We start from the raw sequence: 15,629 nt of genomic DNA on the forward strand, positions 1-15,629 counted from the left end.
GGGAGGGAAGGGGGCACTGGGAGCACTGGGCGGGATGGGAAGCACTGGGAGTGGTGGGGGGGGGGGGCACTGGGAGCACTGGGCGGGGCGGGGCATTCCCAGGGGTAAGGGAGGGCGGGGTGGGGGGGGGGGGTTGGGGGCGGGGGGGGGGGCTGCGTGTGCGCGCGTGCCCGGGCCGTGCGCGTGCCCGCGGGCCCCCGGGCGCTGTCCGTTCAGCACCACGCGCTGCGCACCGCGCCGGGCCCGGCCGAACCGGGCTGAACCGGGCTGAACCGAGCCAAACTGGGCCGAACCGGGCTGAACTGGGCTGAACTGGGCTGAACCGGACCGAACCGGGCTGAACCGGGCTGAACCGGGCTGAACTGGACCGAACCGGGCTGAACTGGGCTGAACGGGGCCGGGCTGGGCTGAACCGGGCCGAACCGGGCTAAACCGGGTTGATCCGAGCCGAACCGGGCTGAACCGAGCCAAACTGGGCTGAACCGGGCTGAACTGGGCTGAACTGGGCTGAACCGGACCGAACCGGGCTGATCCGAGCCGATCCGATCCGATCCGATCCGGGTCGGACCGGGCGGGGCGGGGCGGGGCGGGGCGGCGGATCCCACCCCCCCCTCCCCTCCCCCAGCCGCTTCCGGGTTCCTGTCCCCCCCCCCTCACCTCACCTCTCCCCCCCCCATCCCCATCCTCATCCCCCCCCCCCCGGCTTAGCCCGGTTCGGCCGCGGGCCCGGCGGCGGGAGGCGCCCAGGATGCCCGAGGAGAGCGGGTGAGTGGGGGGGGGGGGGACACGGTAAGGGGAGGGGGGGGCCAGGGCGGAACCCCCCGGGAGGGAACAGCCCCGGGACAGCCCCCCCGGAACCACCCCACCCCCGGGACAGCCCCCCCGGGGCCGCCCCATTCTGGGTACGGCCCCCCCGGTGCCACCCCATCCCCGGGACAGCCCCCCCCCGGGACAGCATCCTCGGTACAGCCCCCCCGGTACCTCCCCATCCCCGGTACAGCCCCCCTCAGTATCACCCCCCCCAGTACAGCCCCCCCAGTATCACCCCCACCCCCAGTACAGCCCCCCCCAGTATCACTCCCCCCCAGTACAGCCCCCCCAGTACAATCCCCCCCGCCCAGTACAACCCCTCCAGTACCACCCCCCCCCCCAGTACAGCCCCCCCAGTATCACCCCCCCCAGTATCACCCCCCCTCCCCCCCCCACTGGCCTCCCTGGGGGCAGGGAGGGGCCTTTTGGGGGGGGGGGGGGGTGGATTTGGGGTATCAGGGCTCAAACCTCCTCCCCCCCTCACCCCCCCCCCAATGGTGCCCCCAAGGCATGAGCAGCCCCCCCCCCCACCGAGAGACCCCCCCCCGAACATCGGGAGGGATTTAACCCCTTCCTGACCGCCCCGTAACAACTGGCCTCATTACCTTACCTCCCCCCCCCCCCCCCCAAAAAAAAAATACCGACCCCCCCCCCCCCTGACTGCCCCCTGCGCCCCCCCCAGCCCTGCCCCACCATGTCGGTCTCCAAGCTGCAGGACGCGGAGGATGAGGTTTTCGGTGAGTCCCTGGGGGGGGGGGGGGCTGAAAGGGGGGGGGGGCAGCACCCATTGGGGGGTGCTGCCCCTGCTGCCCCCCCCCCCCCGCACCCTCTTGGTGTTGTGGTGGCGATGGGGTCACCTTTTTTTTGGGGGGGGTCACCTGTGGGGTCAGGCATGGGGATGCAGGGACGTGGGGGGGGGTGCAGGGATGTGGTTGTGGGGGGGGGGCGGGACACGGGGACGGGGGGGCAGGGATGTGGGGGGGTGGGGACAGGGGGACACGGGGACATGGGGACACACACGGGGCACATGGCACGGGGACAACCAGGGGACACTGCCCCGAGCCACCCACCCCCGGGTTTGGGGCACAGCGGCGTGGGGGGGTGCCACTTGCCCCCCCCCCCCCAGGATTTGGGGGTGACGGGGACGTTGGGTCCCTGGGGACACCCCACAGCTCTGGTCCCCGCTGCGGGCACCTCTGAGCTCTTCTCTCTGTCCCCCCGTCCCCCTCCCACCCCACCGGGGTGCCCCCCGTCCCCGTGTCCCCAACGCCCCCCCCCTCGCCCCCTGCCCTCTCCTCTGGGATCCCACCGGTCCCGTGCTTGCCCTGTCCCTGTGTCCCCGTGTCCCCGTGTCCCTCTGTCCCCTCCCTGTCCCCGTGCTGGCCTTCTCTTCCTGACCACCCGTCCGTCTGTCCCTGTCCGTCTGTCCCTCCGCTGCTCTTCCACCCCCCTTTCTGTCCTCCCCCATCCCTCCCTCCTCGATGTCCCTGCCCCTCCCCACCCCTCCGTCTTGTCCCCATCCTCCCTGACCCTCCGCGTCCATCCGTGCCCCCCTCTCCCCCCCCTCCCTGTACCGCTCTGTCCGTCTGTCCATCCCCACCTCCCTTTCCCTACCCCTACCCCTATCCATCCGTCCGTCCGTCTGTCCACCCACCTCCCACCTCCTCGCCCCTTACCCACCCTTCCCCTCCCCACCCTCCATCCCCATCCCCATCCCCATCCCCATCCGCGTCCCCCCACCTCTCCCACCTCCCCATCCATCCGTCCGTCCGTCCGTCCGTCCGTCCGTCCCTCTCTGCCCCGGTCTCTCTTTCACCCCCAGATTTTACCGCTGTGGTTCCAGAGACGCCGCGCCTGGACAGCAGCTTGCAGAAGGCTCGAGCCCGGCTCCTAGCCAAGGGCCGCCGGCACCGACCCTCCCGCTCCCGCCTGCGAGACAGCGCCAGCTCCACCGAGGGCGAGGAGGGGCTCGACGCGGCGGTGAGACCCCCGGGGGGGGGGGGGGGGGGCACCCGGGGGGGGTGAAGGGATTTGGGGCGCGCCAGACACCCCCCACCCCTTGGGAAAAATTTGGGGAAGGGATGGAGAGGGAGCGTCACGCAGGGAACAGCCCCGGCTGGGGGGGATTTGGAGAGCCCCCGATGGGTGAGGACGAGGGGGGGGCACAGGGATTTGACGCCCCCGTGCCATGTGCCCCCCTCCCTCTTCCCTCCGCCCCCCCCACCCCCCCCCCTCCCCAGGGAGCCGAGGGCAGCCCCGTGGCCCCCGGCCACTCGCCCCCCGCCGTGCCGCCGCTCTCGGCCCCTTCGCCCTTCTCCCGCGGCGCCGAGTTCTCCTTCGAGGCGGGGGCGGTGAGGAGGGCGTTGGGGGAGCCCCCCCCGGCCCCCTCGCCCCCCCTCAGCCGCTACCGGCCCCTCACCAACGCCTCGTCCCAGGAGGGGCTGGCGGGCACCCCCTCGCCCAAATCCTGCCCCAGCTCCGACAGCTCGCCCGGCTTCGCCCGCCGCGACGCACGGCCCCAGCGGCACAGCGAAGGTGAGCCCCCCCCCCAAATTTCACCCCCCCTCCAAGGCACCCCCAAGCAGGGGGCGCTGGGTGACACCCCCCGTCCTCATCCTGCAGATGACAGCAGGGACATGAGCCCCCCCGAGCCGGCCAGCCCCACCGTGGGGCTGGATAAGAAGACGCGGAGGAAGTTCTTGGATTTGGGGTGAGCCCCGGTCCCGGGGGGGGGGGTTTGAGGGGGTTGGGGGGGGGTCGAGGGGGTGGGGAGGGGTGGATGCGGGACAGATGGGTGGATGGGGGGGGGGTGAGGGGCAAGGGGAAGGTGGGGGGATGAATGGAGGGGGGGCTGGAGGGACAGGGAGGTGGGGGGGTCTCCGTAGGGATGGATGGATGGATGGATGGAGGGAGGGTTCCCTGAAGAAGGATGGAAGGAGACAGAGGGAATGAGGGCTGGGGGGGGCTGATGGGGCTGGGGGGGGCGAGCAGGGCCATCGGGGCACCCATCTCTCCACCCCACTCCCCCCACGCAGGGTCACCCTCCGCCGGGCGTCCTCCAGCAAGAGCCGCAAGGAGAAGGGCAGCAACCGCCTGTCCATGGGCAGCAGGTGGGGGTCCCCAACCCGTCATGGGGGGGGGCTGCTGGGCCCCATACAGCGGGCGGGGGCGGCTCCAGGGCCCTAATACGTGGCTCTGTCCCCAGGGAGGCGTCGGAGGGTCCCGGCCGCCCCTCGGGGTCCCCGTTCCTGCCCTTTTCCTGGTTCTCGGACAGCGCCAGGGGCTCGGCGTCCCCCGGCTCCGCGTCGCCCGCTGGCTCCCCCCGGCACGAGGGGCTCAGCCCCGCCAAATCCGCCTCCCAGGTCGGTGCCCGAGGGTCCCCGACCCCCCCCACCCCCCGTTGGGGCAGGTGGGCGTAGGGGAGGGCACGGGAGTCCTATAGGGCCGGGATGCTGTAGGGAAGGTCGGTGCTTCTGTGGGTGAGGTCACTGCAGGGGAAGAGGTCAAAGGTCTTTGGGTTTGGGTAGGGGGACAAAGCCCCATAGGGTCGAGATAACTATAGGGGAAGGGGTGAAATCTATAGGGTTGTGTGGCTACAGACAAGGGGATCAAAGCCCCATAAGGTCAAGATAACGATGGGTGAGTGGCTCAAAACCCTACAGAGTCAAGGAAGTTATGGGGGGAGTCAAAGCTTCATAAAGTCAAGGTAGCTCTAGGGGAGGGGATCAAAGCCCCATAGAGCCAAGACAGTTATGGGGGGAGGATGAGAGACCCATAGGGTTGGGTAGCTGTAGGGAGGGGGATCAACGCACAGTAGGGTCAGGATAGCTATTGGGTTGTCAAAGCCCTATAGGGTCAAGATAGCTGTCAGGGTGTCAAAATGCTATAGGGTCAAGATAGCTATCGGGGTATCAAAGCCTTTATAGGGTCAAGGTAGCTATCAGGGTATCAAAGCCCTATAGGGCCAAGATAGCTATTGGGTTATCAAAGCCCTTATAGGGTCAAGATAGCTATTGGGGTATCAAAGCCCTTATAGGGCCAAGTTAGCTATCAGGGTGTCAAAGCCCTTATAGGGTCAAGATAGCTATTGGGGTGTCAAAGCCCTTATAGGGCCAAGATAGCTATCGGGGTATCAAAGCCCTATAGGGCCACGATATCTATCGGAGTATCAAAGCCCTTATAGGGTCAAGTTAGCTATTAGGGTATCAAAGCCCTGTAGGGTCAAGGTCGCTATCGGGGTATCAAAGCCCTATAGGGCCAAGATAGCTATCGGGGTGTCAAAACCCTTATAGGGCCAAGATAGCTATCAGGGCATCAAAGCCCTTATAGGGTCTGGTAGCCACCTAGGGTGTCCCAGCCCTGTGGGGAGGACAAGAAGGGGGCTGGGGGGTGGGGGGCCGCAGGCTGCTCTGGGGGCACCAGCCCTCGCTCCTCCCGCCGCCCCAGGACTCGACGCTGAGCGATGAGTCCCCGCCGCCCAGCTCCAGCCCGCGCCTGCCCGGCCCCGCCGCCACCAAGTGCTCCTACCCCTACCACACGCTGTCGCAGTCCTCGGACGAGGTGAGACCCCCCCACCCCAAAGGTGTTGTGGGGCGCGAGGTCGGCGTCGTGCGTCCCTCGCTAACGCCCTCCTCCTGCCCCCCCCCCCCCCCCAAAAGTTCCTGGACGAGCCCCCCGGCGCCGCCGCGGGCTGGACGTGCCGGCAGGTGGGGCAGTGGTTGGAGAGCCTCAACCTGGAGCAGTACGTGGAGGAGTTCTCGGCCCACGGTGTCGATGGCCCCCGGCTCCTGCACCTCGACGGTGCCAAGCTCAAGGTGGGGGGGGGGGGGGCTGGGGGTGACAGTCCCTGCCCCTGGGTGGGGTTCTAGGTGCCCCCGTGGGCTCAGGAACAGGGAAAAGAGGTTCTAGGTGTGCCAACAGGGTGCTCCAAGGGGTAGGAAGCTTGTGTTCTAGGTACCCCAACTGCCGTGCCAGAGGGTAACAGGTTCTAGGTAACCCAACAGGAAGCTCAATGGGGTAGGAGGTCTGGGCGGGTTCTAGATCGCCCAATGGGGAACGCTTGGTTGGGTTCCAAGTACCCCATTGGGCAGCTCTGTGGGGTAGGAGGTCTGTGTGGGTTCTAGATCCCCCAATAGGGTGTATTTGGTTGGGTTCCAAGTACCCCAGCGGGCATCTCCATGGGGTGAGAGATCTGGGCGGGTTCTAGATCCCCCAACGATGCACGTTTGGTTGGGTTCCAAGTACCCCAACGGGCAGCTCCGTGGGGCAGGAGGTCTGGGTGGGTTCTAGGTGTCCCAACGGCCCCATCAAAGGACAGCAGGCTCTAGGTAACCCAACAGGCTGCTCCATGGGACAGATGTGGGTGGGATCTACGTACACCAAGGTGCCCATCGAGGGCCAAAAGGTTCTAGGTACCCCAAAACACTGCTCCATGGGGCAGGAGGAGGTGGCCCAACACACCGCGTTCTAGATCCCTGTGGGGCTGGTGCATAGACCAGGGGAATTCAGGCACCCCAAGACCTGGTGGGGGGGTCTGTGTGGCCCCCCCCAGCAGCCCCTGGTGTGGCGGCAGGCGCTGGGGGTGGGCAGCTCCCAGGACCGCGCCGTGCTCAAGAGGAAGCTGAAGGAGCTGAGCCTGGCCGTGGAGAAGGAGCGCAAGGCCCAGGAGAAGGCAGAGAAGCAGCGGGAGAAGCAGAAGAAGAAGGACCAGGAGCAGCGGAGGAGCTAGTTGGGGGGGGGACAGGAGAGCCCCCATGCCCCCCTCCCCTGCCCACTGCCCTCCCTGGGGAGGGGGGGGGCGCCTGGCCCCGGACACGCGGCGGTGGCGAAGGGAGCGCGGTGCCAGGCTGAGACGGGCACGGAGCAGCACGCGTGTCCCTGTCCCCCCCCCCACCTCTGCGTGTCCCCCCCCCTCACCTGCACCCCATGGGCACAGACTGGGCCCCCCCCCCCGGGCCCCTATTCCGGATGCAAACAGCACGTTGGACCCCCCTCCCCAAATATTTCATGCCTCCTCCCCAACCCCGGCTGCCCACCCACCCCCCCAAGGGGTCCATGGTTTTGGGGGGGGGGGTCCCAGCTGCCCCCCCCAAATCCACCCCGGTGTGGTGCGGCACCAGCCGAGGACAGTGCATGGCCTGACCCCCGCCCCCCGGACACGCACACCCCCAGTTGGGGTGCGGTAAGCGAATGCTGACCCCCACCCCTCCCCCCCCCAGTCTCCCCCCCCAGGTAAAAGCCCCCCCCGGCACGGGGGCACCCCAGGAAATAAAAGGGTATCAAGGGCCAGTGCAAACCAGTGCGAGCCTGACTGGGATGTGGGGTTCTGGCGGGGAGGGGGGGGGCTGTTTTTTTTTTTTGGGGGGGGGCACGGAGCATGGCTGCAGCCCCCAAATCTGTCTCTCCCCCCCCCAAGTGCCACCAATGTCCCCAAGCCCCCAGCCTCTTCCCAAGCCCAAGGGGGAAACTGAGGCACGGAGCAGGAAAAGGGACTGCCATGGGGGGGGGGGGACACGAAGTGGGGGGGGGTCCCCAAAAAGCCACCAGAGGCACTCAGTCAACATCCGATTTACTGACAGCGTGGGGAGGGGGGGGACAGGATCCCGAGCAGGTCAGAGCATGCCTGGGGGGGGGACAATCCTATATGGGGGTGGGCAACCCTATTGGGGGGGGGGGGCAACCCTATGGGGTGCACGGGGTGTGGGGGGGGGCACACACGGGTGGGGACAGCTCAGTAGTGCAATGCCAGGGACGGCACAGGGAGCTGGGGAGGGGGGGCTCTGACCCGCTCCCCCCACCCTGTCACGGCTGGAGGGGGGGGGTGGCAAAGTGCTACTGGTCATACTGGGAGGCTGTGGGTGGGGGGGGGACAGTCCCTCGCTGCCCCCCACGGGGTCGCACCCTCCCTGGGACGGGGGTGCTGGGGGGGGGGGCGCTGCGGTTAGGGGACCCCGCCGCCAGCCCCAGCCCCGTACCTAAAGACCACCAAGGCTTGGAATTGGAGGGGGGGGGGGGTCCCAGCAGGGAGCCCCCCCACGCCTAGGGCACGCGGTAGGTGGAGGTGTTTTTGGGTTCGGTGCTGGGCACGCACCAGTCCCCGGCCTCCTGGCTGGCCTGGTAGTGCCGCCACGCCGACTTGTTGTACACCGGCAGCCGCTCCACCGAGTCCGTGGACAGAGCCTGCGGGGACAGCCGGGGGATGGGGAGCGGCCCCGAGACCCCCCCGAAACCCCGAGACCCCCCCCCCGGATAAGGGGACGGGGAAGGACCCCCCCACCTTTAGGTAGATGACGGCGTCGGTGCCGAAGCCCTCCATGGAGAAGAGCTGCAGGTCCCCCTGGAAGTACTTGGCGTAGAGGCGGGAGATGGGCAGCCCGTAGCCAAAACCGGCCTGGGGGTTGGGGGTTGGGGGTTATGGGGTTTGGGGGTTATGGAGTCGGCACCCCAGGGAGCCCCCACGCCTCCCCACGCCACCCCGAGTGGCACCGCGCGCACCCTCAGGTGGCACCGCCGGGCATCCCCGTGCCAACCAAAAACATCCCCGTGCCAACCCCAGGTGTCTCCCATGGCACCCCCAAGCAACCCCAAACGTCCCCGTGCCATTCCAGGCACCCCAAAGTGTCCCCATGTCACCCCCAAGCACCCCAAAGTGTCCCCATGCTCCTCCAGGCACCCCAAAACGTCCCCACGCCAGCCCAAACCTCACTATGCCACCCCCAAATATCCTCATGCCACCCCCAAATATCCCTGTGTTATAGCCAAGCTCCCCAAAGCGCCCCCCTGCCACCCTAAACCTGCCCTTTCCACCCCAAAATGTCCCTGTGCTAACCCCGAGCACCCCTACGTGACCCCACACCAACCCCAAGCCCCCCCATACCACCCCCAAACTTCTTCCCATACCCCCCAAGTGTCCCCAAATGCCCCCGTGCCACCTCCGAGCAACCCCAAACATCCCCATGTCACCCCCAAATGTCCCCATGCCACCCCAAAACGTCCCCATGCCACCCCCAAACTCCCCCACACCACCCCAACCCCCCCCACCACCCCAAATGTCCCCCCCCAAACTCCTCCCACCACCCCTCAAGTGCCCCCAAACGCCCCCGTGCCACCTCCAAGCACCCCCAAACAACCCCACGCCACCCCCAAACGTCCCCAAACCCCCCCCAAACACCCCCAAACCCCCCCAAACCCCCCCCAAACCCCCTCCCAGCACCGCCCCGGGATCCCGTGTCACGTACCAGGGGGGCACCTACCAGGGGGGCCCCCCCGGTGCCCAGCTGTGGGGTCGGAGCCGTGGAGTACATGTAGCTGAAGAGCCGCTCGATCTTGCGCAGGGGGACACCCATACCCCGGTCACTCATCTACAGGGGGTGACAGGGGGTGACAGGGGGTGGCAGGGGGTGGCAGGGGGTGGCAGATGCCCCCCCCGTGTCCCCCGGGGGGGGTCGGTGACGCACCTTGATGGAGAGGTCCTCCTGGCCCAGGGCCACCATCACCCTGATGGCCGGTAGCCGCGGGCTGTTCTCGTGGCTCTCCACGGTGGCTCGCATGGCGTTCTGGGGGGGCGAGGCGGTTTAGGGACCCCATAAAATGCGCCCCCCCCAAAAAAAAATAATCATTGGGGTCCTCACGGCGTTACCTTGAAGAGCTCGAAGAGCATGTGGTAGAGATGCGAGGGGACGTAGACGATGCTGATGGGCTGCTGGGGGCTGCTCGCTGCGGGGCACAGCGCCGTCAGTGGCCTCCCCAGCCCCAAACGAGCCTCCCAAAATCCTCCCCCGACCCCGACCCCATAGCGGGGACCCCCCCCCCGGCCTCACCGTTCACCTCCTCGATCTCCAGGTCGGGCGAGGCCATGTAGTACTTGTCGCACAGCAGCTTGGCCATGTTGTAGGCGTCTGTGGGTGGGGAGCGAGGAGGAAGGGTCAACGTGCTTGGCACCAAGGCTTTGGGACCCCCCCCTTTTCCCCACACCCCAAAATATTTTACAGTTTTAGAGACCCCACAAGCCGCCGGGGTGACCCCAAAACACCCAGGCACCCCTTGGCTGAGCCTTGCCCAGCTCGTGACACGGGTGGCTCCCGGATTAAAAGCTCCCGGAGAAAGGAGAAGATCGGGGGGACCTTAAAGGACTGAACCCCCCCCCCCCAAATCCCCTCCCTGACGCCGTGCCCCCCCCGGCGGGGTGGGAGCCGACCCCCCCCCGGCCCCACAGACCTCTCACCACGTTGGCCACGCTGCAGTGGGGGTCGATGCTCCCGATGTGCTTGGGGTGCGCCGGGTTGGTGCTGCCGTCAAAGAGCAGCGCTGGGGAGGTGCAGGGGGGGGGTGTTAGCGCTGGGGACCCCCAAATAACCCCACAAAGACCCCCAGATTGGTGCCCCCCCACCCCCAGCTGTGCCCAAGGCTGGGTTTAGGGTCCCTTGTGGTGGGTGACGTGGGGACAGGGGTGGGCGCAGGGGCAGGGTGGGCACGCAGGGGACAGGGACGTGGGGCAGCCAAGGTGCACAAGCACTGGGGATGATGGGGACACCTGGGGCTGGTGGGGACACCTGGGGACAACGGGGACACCTGGGGACAGTGGGGGACATTGGGGATGATGGGGACACCTGGGGACAATGGGGGACATTTGGGGATGATGGGGGACACCTGGGGCTGGTGGGGACAAGGTGATGCTGAGGACACAAGCAGGGCACACAGGGCTCATGGGGACGCTCGGGGCAGGGGGGACACCGGGGACAAAAGGGGACACCCAGGGGTGACAGGGGACACCCAGGGCTGGCAGGGTGCCCCAGATGGGACAGGGACACCCAGAGCTGATGGGGTCAGGAGCAGGGGACAGGAGCAGGATGCTCAGGACTGCTGGGGACACCAGGGACAAAGTGATGCTGAGGACACAAGCAGGGTGCATGGAGCTGGTGGGGACACTTGGGGCATGGGGGACACCGGGGACAAGAGGGGACACCCAGGGGTGACAGGGTGCCCCAGATGGGACTGGGACACCCAGAGCTGATGGGGACAACGTGGGCATGAGCAGGACACTTAGGACCGATGATGCTCGGGACCGCTGATGGGACGCTCAATGCGGGGTGACACCGGCGGCGCTCGGGGTCACCGAGGGGACCCCGGGGGGTGGCGGTGGGGACCCGGTGGTGACATTGGGGACCTGGGGGGACCCTCACTGTGCTGGTTGATGAGCATGCGGATGGAGATGCGGCTCAGGTAGAAGCGGTCGAGGAAGTACTGGATGTTCTGGTTGGACACCGGGTCGTCCCCGTAGGCGTCCTTGTACTCGATGACGCCCTGCGCCATGGTGGGCACCACGTCGTTGTGCCGGTTGCGGATGGTCACCAGGGCGTCGGTGAACCTGCCGGGGACATGGAGGGGGGGGGGGGGACACACACAAGGCTATGGGGGGGGTGGGGGGACACCCGGTCCCGGCACGGCTCTGATCCACTCCGGGTTTTCCCAGGGATCGGAGGCATCGGGGAAAACCCGACGTGGAATCCGGTGGCGGCTGTGCCAGAGGTGACAAGGGGGGGGGGACACACTGGGGTTGTCACCCCCCCCCTCTGCACTTACTGCCCCAGCGTGGCCTGGTCCTCGGGGTCCCTGTCGTGGAACTCCATGATGTCCAGCAGGCTCTGCACGTACCTGGGGAAGGAACCGGTCACCCCCCCCCCCCAGAAACTGGGGGCACCGGGGGTCCCCACTGCAGGGCGAGGGGCTCAGCACCCCCCCGGAGCGAGCGCTGCCCCATGAAGCCACCCTAGAGGGGGGCAGGGGGGGGACACATGCTTGCCCCATAGCACGGTGGCCCTGGGGACGGTGGGGACACAGAGGGTGGGTGTGGGGGTCCCAGCGATGTGCCCCCCGCCCCCCAGTTCATGTGCTTTGGGAGAGGGGCCGGGCCTGATCCTGCCACCCCCCCCCCCGGTCCCAAATCTCGCAGGGCTGGCACGGGGACGCCACCAGCAAACAGCCCATCACGTGGCCGCGCTGGGAGAAGGTTCAAGCTGCCACCAGCTGGCAGGGGGACGTGGCCCTTAAAGGGACACCCAGAGCCTGTCCCCCGCACCCCCAGGGACACCCCTCCGTGCCCCCCCCCGGCCACCAGGGCTGGCTTGGCCCCTTCAGGGGGCAGGAGGGGTTGCGGAGGGGCTGGGGACCCCCCCCCGGCCCTGTGCTGGCAGCAGGTGACGTGTCCCCAAGCTGGCCGGCAGCCTGTGCCACCAAAGGGCTGGGTGCCACCCGTGCCTTGTCCTCATCCCCGTGCCACCCCCCTGCCCCCCCCCGCCCCCCAGCAGCGCCCTCTGGATCTGCTGGGGACGAGAGCTGGTGGCAGGAGCGGCGGTGGCAGCGGCACCAGTGGGGGCACACAGGCAGGTGGTGGCGGTGGGGTCACCCTTGGGGGGACAGCGGTGGGAGCTTGGGGACAATAGCGGGACCCATGGTGGGACCCATGGTGACAACGGTGGGACCCACGGTGGCACCCAGGCAGGTGGTGGCACCGGGATCCCTCTGGGTGACAGCAGTGGGACCTCAGTGACAGTGGTGGGAGCTGGGGTGACAATGGTGGGAGCTCAGGGACAATGGTGGGACCTGTAGGGACATTAGTAGGACCTGTGGGGACAGTGGCGGGAGATAGGGGACAGTGGTGGGACCCATGGGGACAATAGTAGGACCCGTGGGGACAATGGCAGGACCCACGGTGACAACAGTAGGACCCGTGGGGTGGCACCCAGGCAGGTGACAGCGGTGGGATCCCTCAGGGTGACAGCAGTGGGACCCGTGCTGACAATGGCAGGACCTCGGTGACAACGGTGTGACCTCGGTGACAACGGTGGGACCTCAGTGACAACGGTGGGACCCACGGCGACAGCAGTGGGACCCATGCTGGCAGCGGCACGACCCACGCTGGCACCCAGGGGACATCCCCACGACCCCAGGGGGGCCGGGTAGCAGCATGGGGGGGTGGTGACAATGGGGTGGCAGGGGTGGTGGCGTCCCCCCGCCCCCGGGGGTGTCCCCGCTCACCAGCTCTGCACCAGCTGCACGGAGGGGGTGCGCAGGACGCGGTCGGGCAGGAGGTTGATCTCCTTCATGATGTTGGAGAGGCGCACGGGCAGCTCCTGCCGCAGGAAGGCGAAGGAGGTCTTCTCGCAGGCATTGCTGGACCCTGGGGGGGGGTGGGGGGCACGGGGGGGGGGTGGGTGAACCCCGTTGGACCCCCCCTCCCAACTCCCTCCAAGCCCCCCAAGGTGGGCTTCATCCCCTCCGCCAGCAGGAACCGCGGCAGGTCCCTGATTTTAGACCCTAAAGGGGTTGAGGGCACTGGGACGGGGCTGGGCTCGGCAGGCTGGGCAACCAGTATGGACCAGTATGACCAGTATGGAGCGGGCTGGGGCTGGAAGCGCCCTCGTCCCATGCCTGGGAGGGTTCGCCCAGGGGTGGCGCTGGGGTCCCCAGGTGGCCGTGTCCCCAACCGGGGGGTGGCACAGAGCCTGGTGGGGGCATGGAGGGGGCTATAAAGGGGGGGGGGGGGCACATCCTGGGGATAAAGGGGGGGGCCATAAAGGGGGGAAGCCCAGGAGGACCTGGGGGGGGGGCCACAAAACAGCATCAGGGGACCCCAGGGTGCAGCCACCAGCAGGGATGAAGAGGGGGGGGACGTAAATAAATATAGCCCTGACATTAACCACGCGGGGGGGGGCGGGGGGTGACAGAGACGCAGAGACAGGTGGGGGCACCCTGGGGAGCATCACGGGGGGGGGGGGCGATGGCATCCCCTGGGGAGCCAGGGATGGTGGGAGGGGGACCCCAGGGCCTGGTATGTACCCGGGGGGGGCAGGACAGGGCTGGAATAGTGGGGGGGGTTAACTAAAGGGGATTTGGGGGGGGGGTCAGAGGGGGCAAGACGCCCCCCCCCCCGAAGCAGGACAGCGTTTTGCTAGCCCAGCTTTTTACCTGTGGGGTATTTTCCAAGGGGGGGGGTCTTACTATCCTAGATGAGGGTGCACGCAGGGGACCCCCCCCCAAAATAACAACCGGACACCCTAGCACCGGAGGCGGCGGGGGGGGGGCGTTTCCCCGTACCCTAACACTACGGGGGGGGGACCCTCCTTAGGGGCAGCCCCCCCCCCCAAGGCCAGGCTATCTCCTACCCTAGTGGGGTGCTCCTCGGGAGGGGGGGGGGGGGGGGCGGTAAATTAGGGGAGGGGGCGGTAACTAAGTGGGGGGGGGCGGTTACTACATGGGGGGGTGGCGGGACACCGGCTGTTTACCGGGGGGGGGCAGAACAGAACCAGCTATTGCCGAGGGGGTCTCCACCACCACCCGGTCTGGGGGTACACCGAGGGGGGGGCAAAATAGGGGGGGGGGGGGCAGCACCCGCGGGGGGGGGGGGTGTTATTTACCGAAGTCCAGGAACTGCTTCATGGAGAGCGGCGAGGGCGAGAACTTGCTGAAGTGCTCGATGTAGGTGGGCACCCCCGCCAGGGCCGCCCGCTTCCGCAGGCACCGCAGCAGCCTCATGGTGCCCCCCCCCCACCCCGCCGCCCGCCGCCGCCCCCCAGCCCCCGGCCCCCGGCCCCCGGCCCCGCCGCCGCCGCGCCCCCGCGCCCCAGCTCCCGCGCCCGCGCCCGCCCCTTTCCCGCGCCACGCCCCCTTAGCCACGCCCACCGGTCACGGCCCGCCCGCCGCCAATCAGAGCCCGCCGGACCCGCCCCCCCTCTTCGCCCCTCCCCCCCCCCGCGGGGTTAGGCGCGCCACGCCCCTCTGGCCACGCCCCTCCCCCCAAACTCGTTAACCCCTTCGCGGCCGGAGCCGGGCCGGATTTAACCCCTTGGGTGCCGGAGTGTAGCGCGATGGCCTGGGCGGCGCTCTGAGCCCCCCCCCCCGATAACCCCAACCAGGGGGAGCCCCCCAATAATCCCAGCCAAGGGGAGCCCCCCCCAAAGACCCCAACCATGGGGAGCCCCCCCCCATAACCCCAGCCGGGAGAAGCCCCCCCCAGTAACCCCAACCAAGGGGAGCCCCCCCCCCCCCAATAACCCCAAACAAAGAGGAGCCCCCCCAATAATCCCAGCCGAGGGACCCCCCCCCATAACCCCAGCCGACGGGAGTCCCCCCAGTAATCCCAGCTGGAGGAGTCCCCCCCAATAATCCCAACTGGGGGAGTTCCCACCAATGACCCCAACCAAGGGGAGCCCCCCCAATAACCCCAGCCGAGGGAAGCCCCCCAATAACCCCAACCAAGGGGGATGGGATGGGATGCCGATGGGATCTTCCCTACCATCCCGTCTCCCTTGAGCCAATTTATATTCTATTCTATATTACATTATATTTTACATTATATTTTATATTTTACAATATATTTTATATGATATTTTATCTTATATATCTTTTAGGAGCAGCTGCAGTGACTCCAAGCGTATCTCAGGGAGACGGGGCTCCGCCCTGGGGGCGGGCAGCATTTGGGCTGGAGGTGTGCTCCGGTCCTACCTCCAGTACCCACTTACACCACAAGGTGTACCCAAAGGCTTCCGTTGGGAGCATTTTTTGATGGAAGAAAGTGAAGCCATATGTGCTTTCTAGGGTCCTACTTAGGGTTCGGCTCAGTGTTCTGGTTACAGTTACATTTAGGGTTGTTTGGAAAGGGAGAAGAAGCAGGGTTTAGGGTTAGGGTTAGGGTTTGGGTTTAGGGTTAGGGTTAGGGTTTAGGGTTAGGGTTAGGTTCTAGGGTTTGGGTTTGGGTTAGGGTTAGGGTCATTAGGGTTAGGGTTAGGGTTGGGGTTAGGGTTGGGGTTAGGGTTAGGGTC

General features: G+C 67.4%; 2 protein-coding genes across 4 annotated transcripts; one reads left to right on the forward strand and one right to left on the reverse strand.

Moving 5' to 3' along the window:
* Positions 1–672: 672 nt before the first annotated feature.
* SAMD14 (sterile alpha motif domain containing 14) lies at positions 673–6,999 on the forward strand. Of its 2 annotated transcripts, none has more exons than XM_084496298.1 (10): positions 673–765; positions 1,493–1,547; positions 2,633–2,790; positions 3,051–3,345; positions 3,433–3,520; positions 3,846–3,920; positions 4,016–4,172; positions 5,257–5,370; positions 5,469–5,624; positions 6,383–6,999. In XM_084496298.1, exons 2-10 carry the CDS (start codon positions 1,505–1,507, stop codon positions 6,536–6,538), a joined length of 1,242 nt encoding a protein of 413 aa, XP_084352424.1. In that variant the 5' UTR covers positions 673–765; positions 1,493–1,504; the 3' UTR covers positions 6,539–6,999. The 2 variants fall into 2 exon arrangements, with proteins under 2 accessions (XP_084352424.1, XP_084352425.1); XM_084496299.1 differs by having other exon boundaries at positions 3,246–3,345.
* Positions 7,000–7,361: 362 nt separating this feature from the next.
* PDK2 (pyruvate dehydrogenase kinase 2) lies at positions 7,362–14,381 on the reverse strand. 2 transcript variants are annotated; one of them, XM_084496301.1, is made up of 11 exons: positions 14,226–14,381; positions 12,847–12,988; positions 11,392–11,463; positions 10,992–11,176; positions 10,027–10,116; positions 9,630–9,707; positions 9,449–9,525; positions 9,267–9,365; positions 9,063–9,170; positions 8,087–8,200; positions 7,362–7,989 (listed from the first exon to the last, which is right to left on the reverse strand). In XM_084496301.1, exons 1-11 carry the CDS (start codon positions 14,341–14,343, stop codon positions 7,849–7,851), a joined length of 1,224 nt encoding a protein of 407 aa, XP_084352427.1. In that variant the 5' UTR covers positions 14,344–14,381; the 3' UTR covers positions 7,362–7,848. The 2 variants fall into 2 exon arrangements, with proteins under 2 accessions (XP_084352427.1, XP_084352426.1); XM_084496300.1 differs by having other exon boundaries at positions 9,048–9,170.
* Between the last annotated feature and the right edge of the window lie 1,248 nt (positions 14,382–15,629).

This window comes from Aythya ferina, assembly GCF_964211825.1.
Source record: "Aythya ferina genome assembly, chromosome: 23".
In the NCBI taxonomy this organism is placed as follows: Eukaryota; Metazoa; Chordata; class Aves; order Anseriformes; family Anatidae; genus Aythya; species Aythya ferina.

Coding starts and splice junctions, on each gene's coding strand:
- SAMD14 (XM_084496298.1), top strand. CDS start 1,505: ATGTCGGTCTCCAAGCTGCAGGACGCGGAGGATGAGGTTTTCG. Junction 1,548..2,632: donor CGCGGAGGATGAGGTTTTCG/GTGAGTCCCTGG, acceptor TTTCACCCCCAG/ATTTTACCGCTGTGGTTCCA. Junction 3,346..3,432: donor GCCCCAGCGGCACAGCGAAG/GTGAGCCCCCCC, acceptor CTCATCCTGCAG/ATGACAGCAGGGACATGAGC.
- PDK2 (XM_084496300.1), bottom strand. CDS start 14,343: ATGAGGCTGCTGCGGTGCCTGCGGAAGCGGGCGGCCCTGGCGGGGGTG. Junction 12,989..14,225: donor GAAGCAGTTCCTGGACTTCG/GTAAATAACACC, acceptor ACCCCCCCCCAG/GGTCCAGCAATGCCTGCGAG. Junction 7,990..8,086: donor ACGCCGTCATCTACCTAAAG/GTGGGGGGGTCC, acceptor CTGTCCCCGCAG/GCTCTGTCCACGGACTCGGT.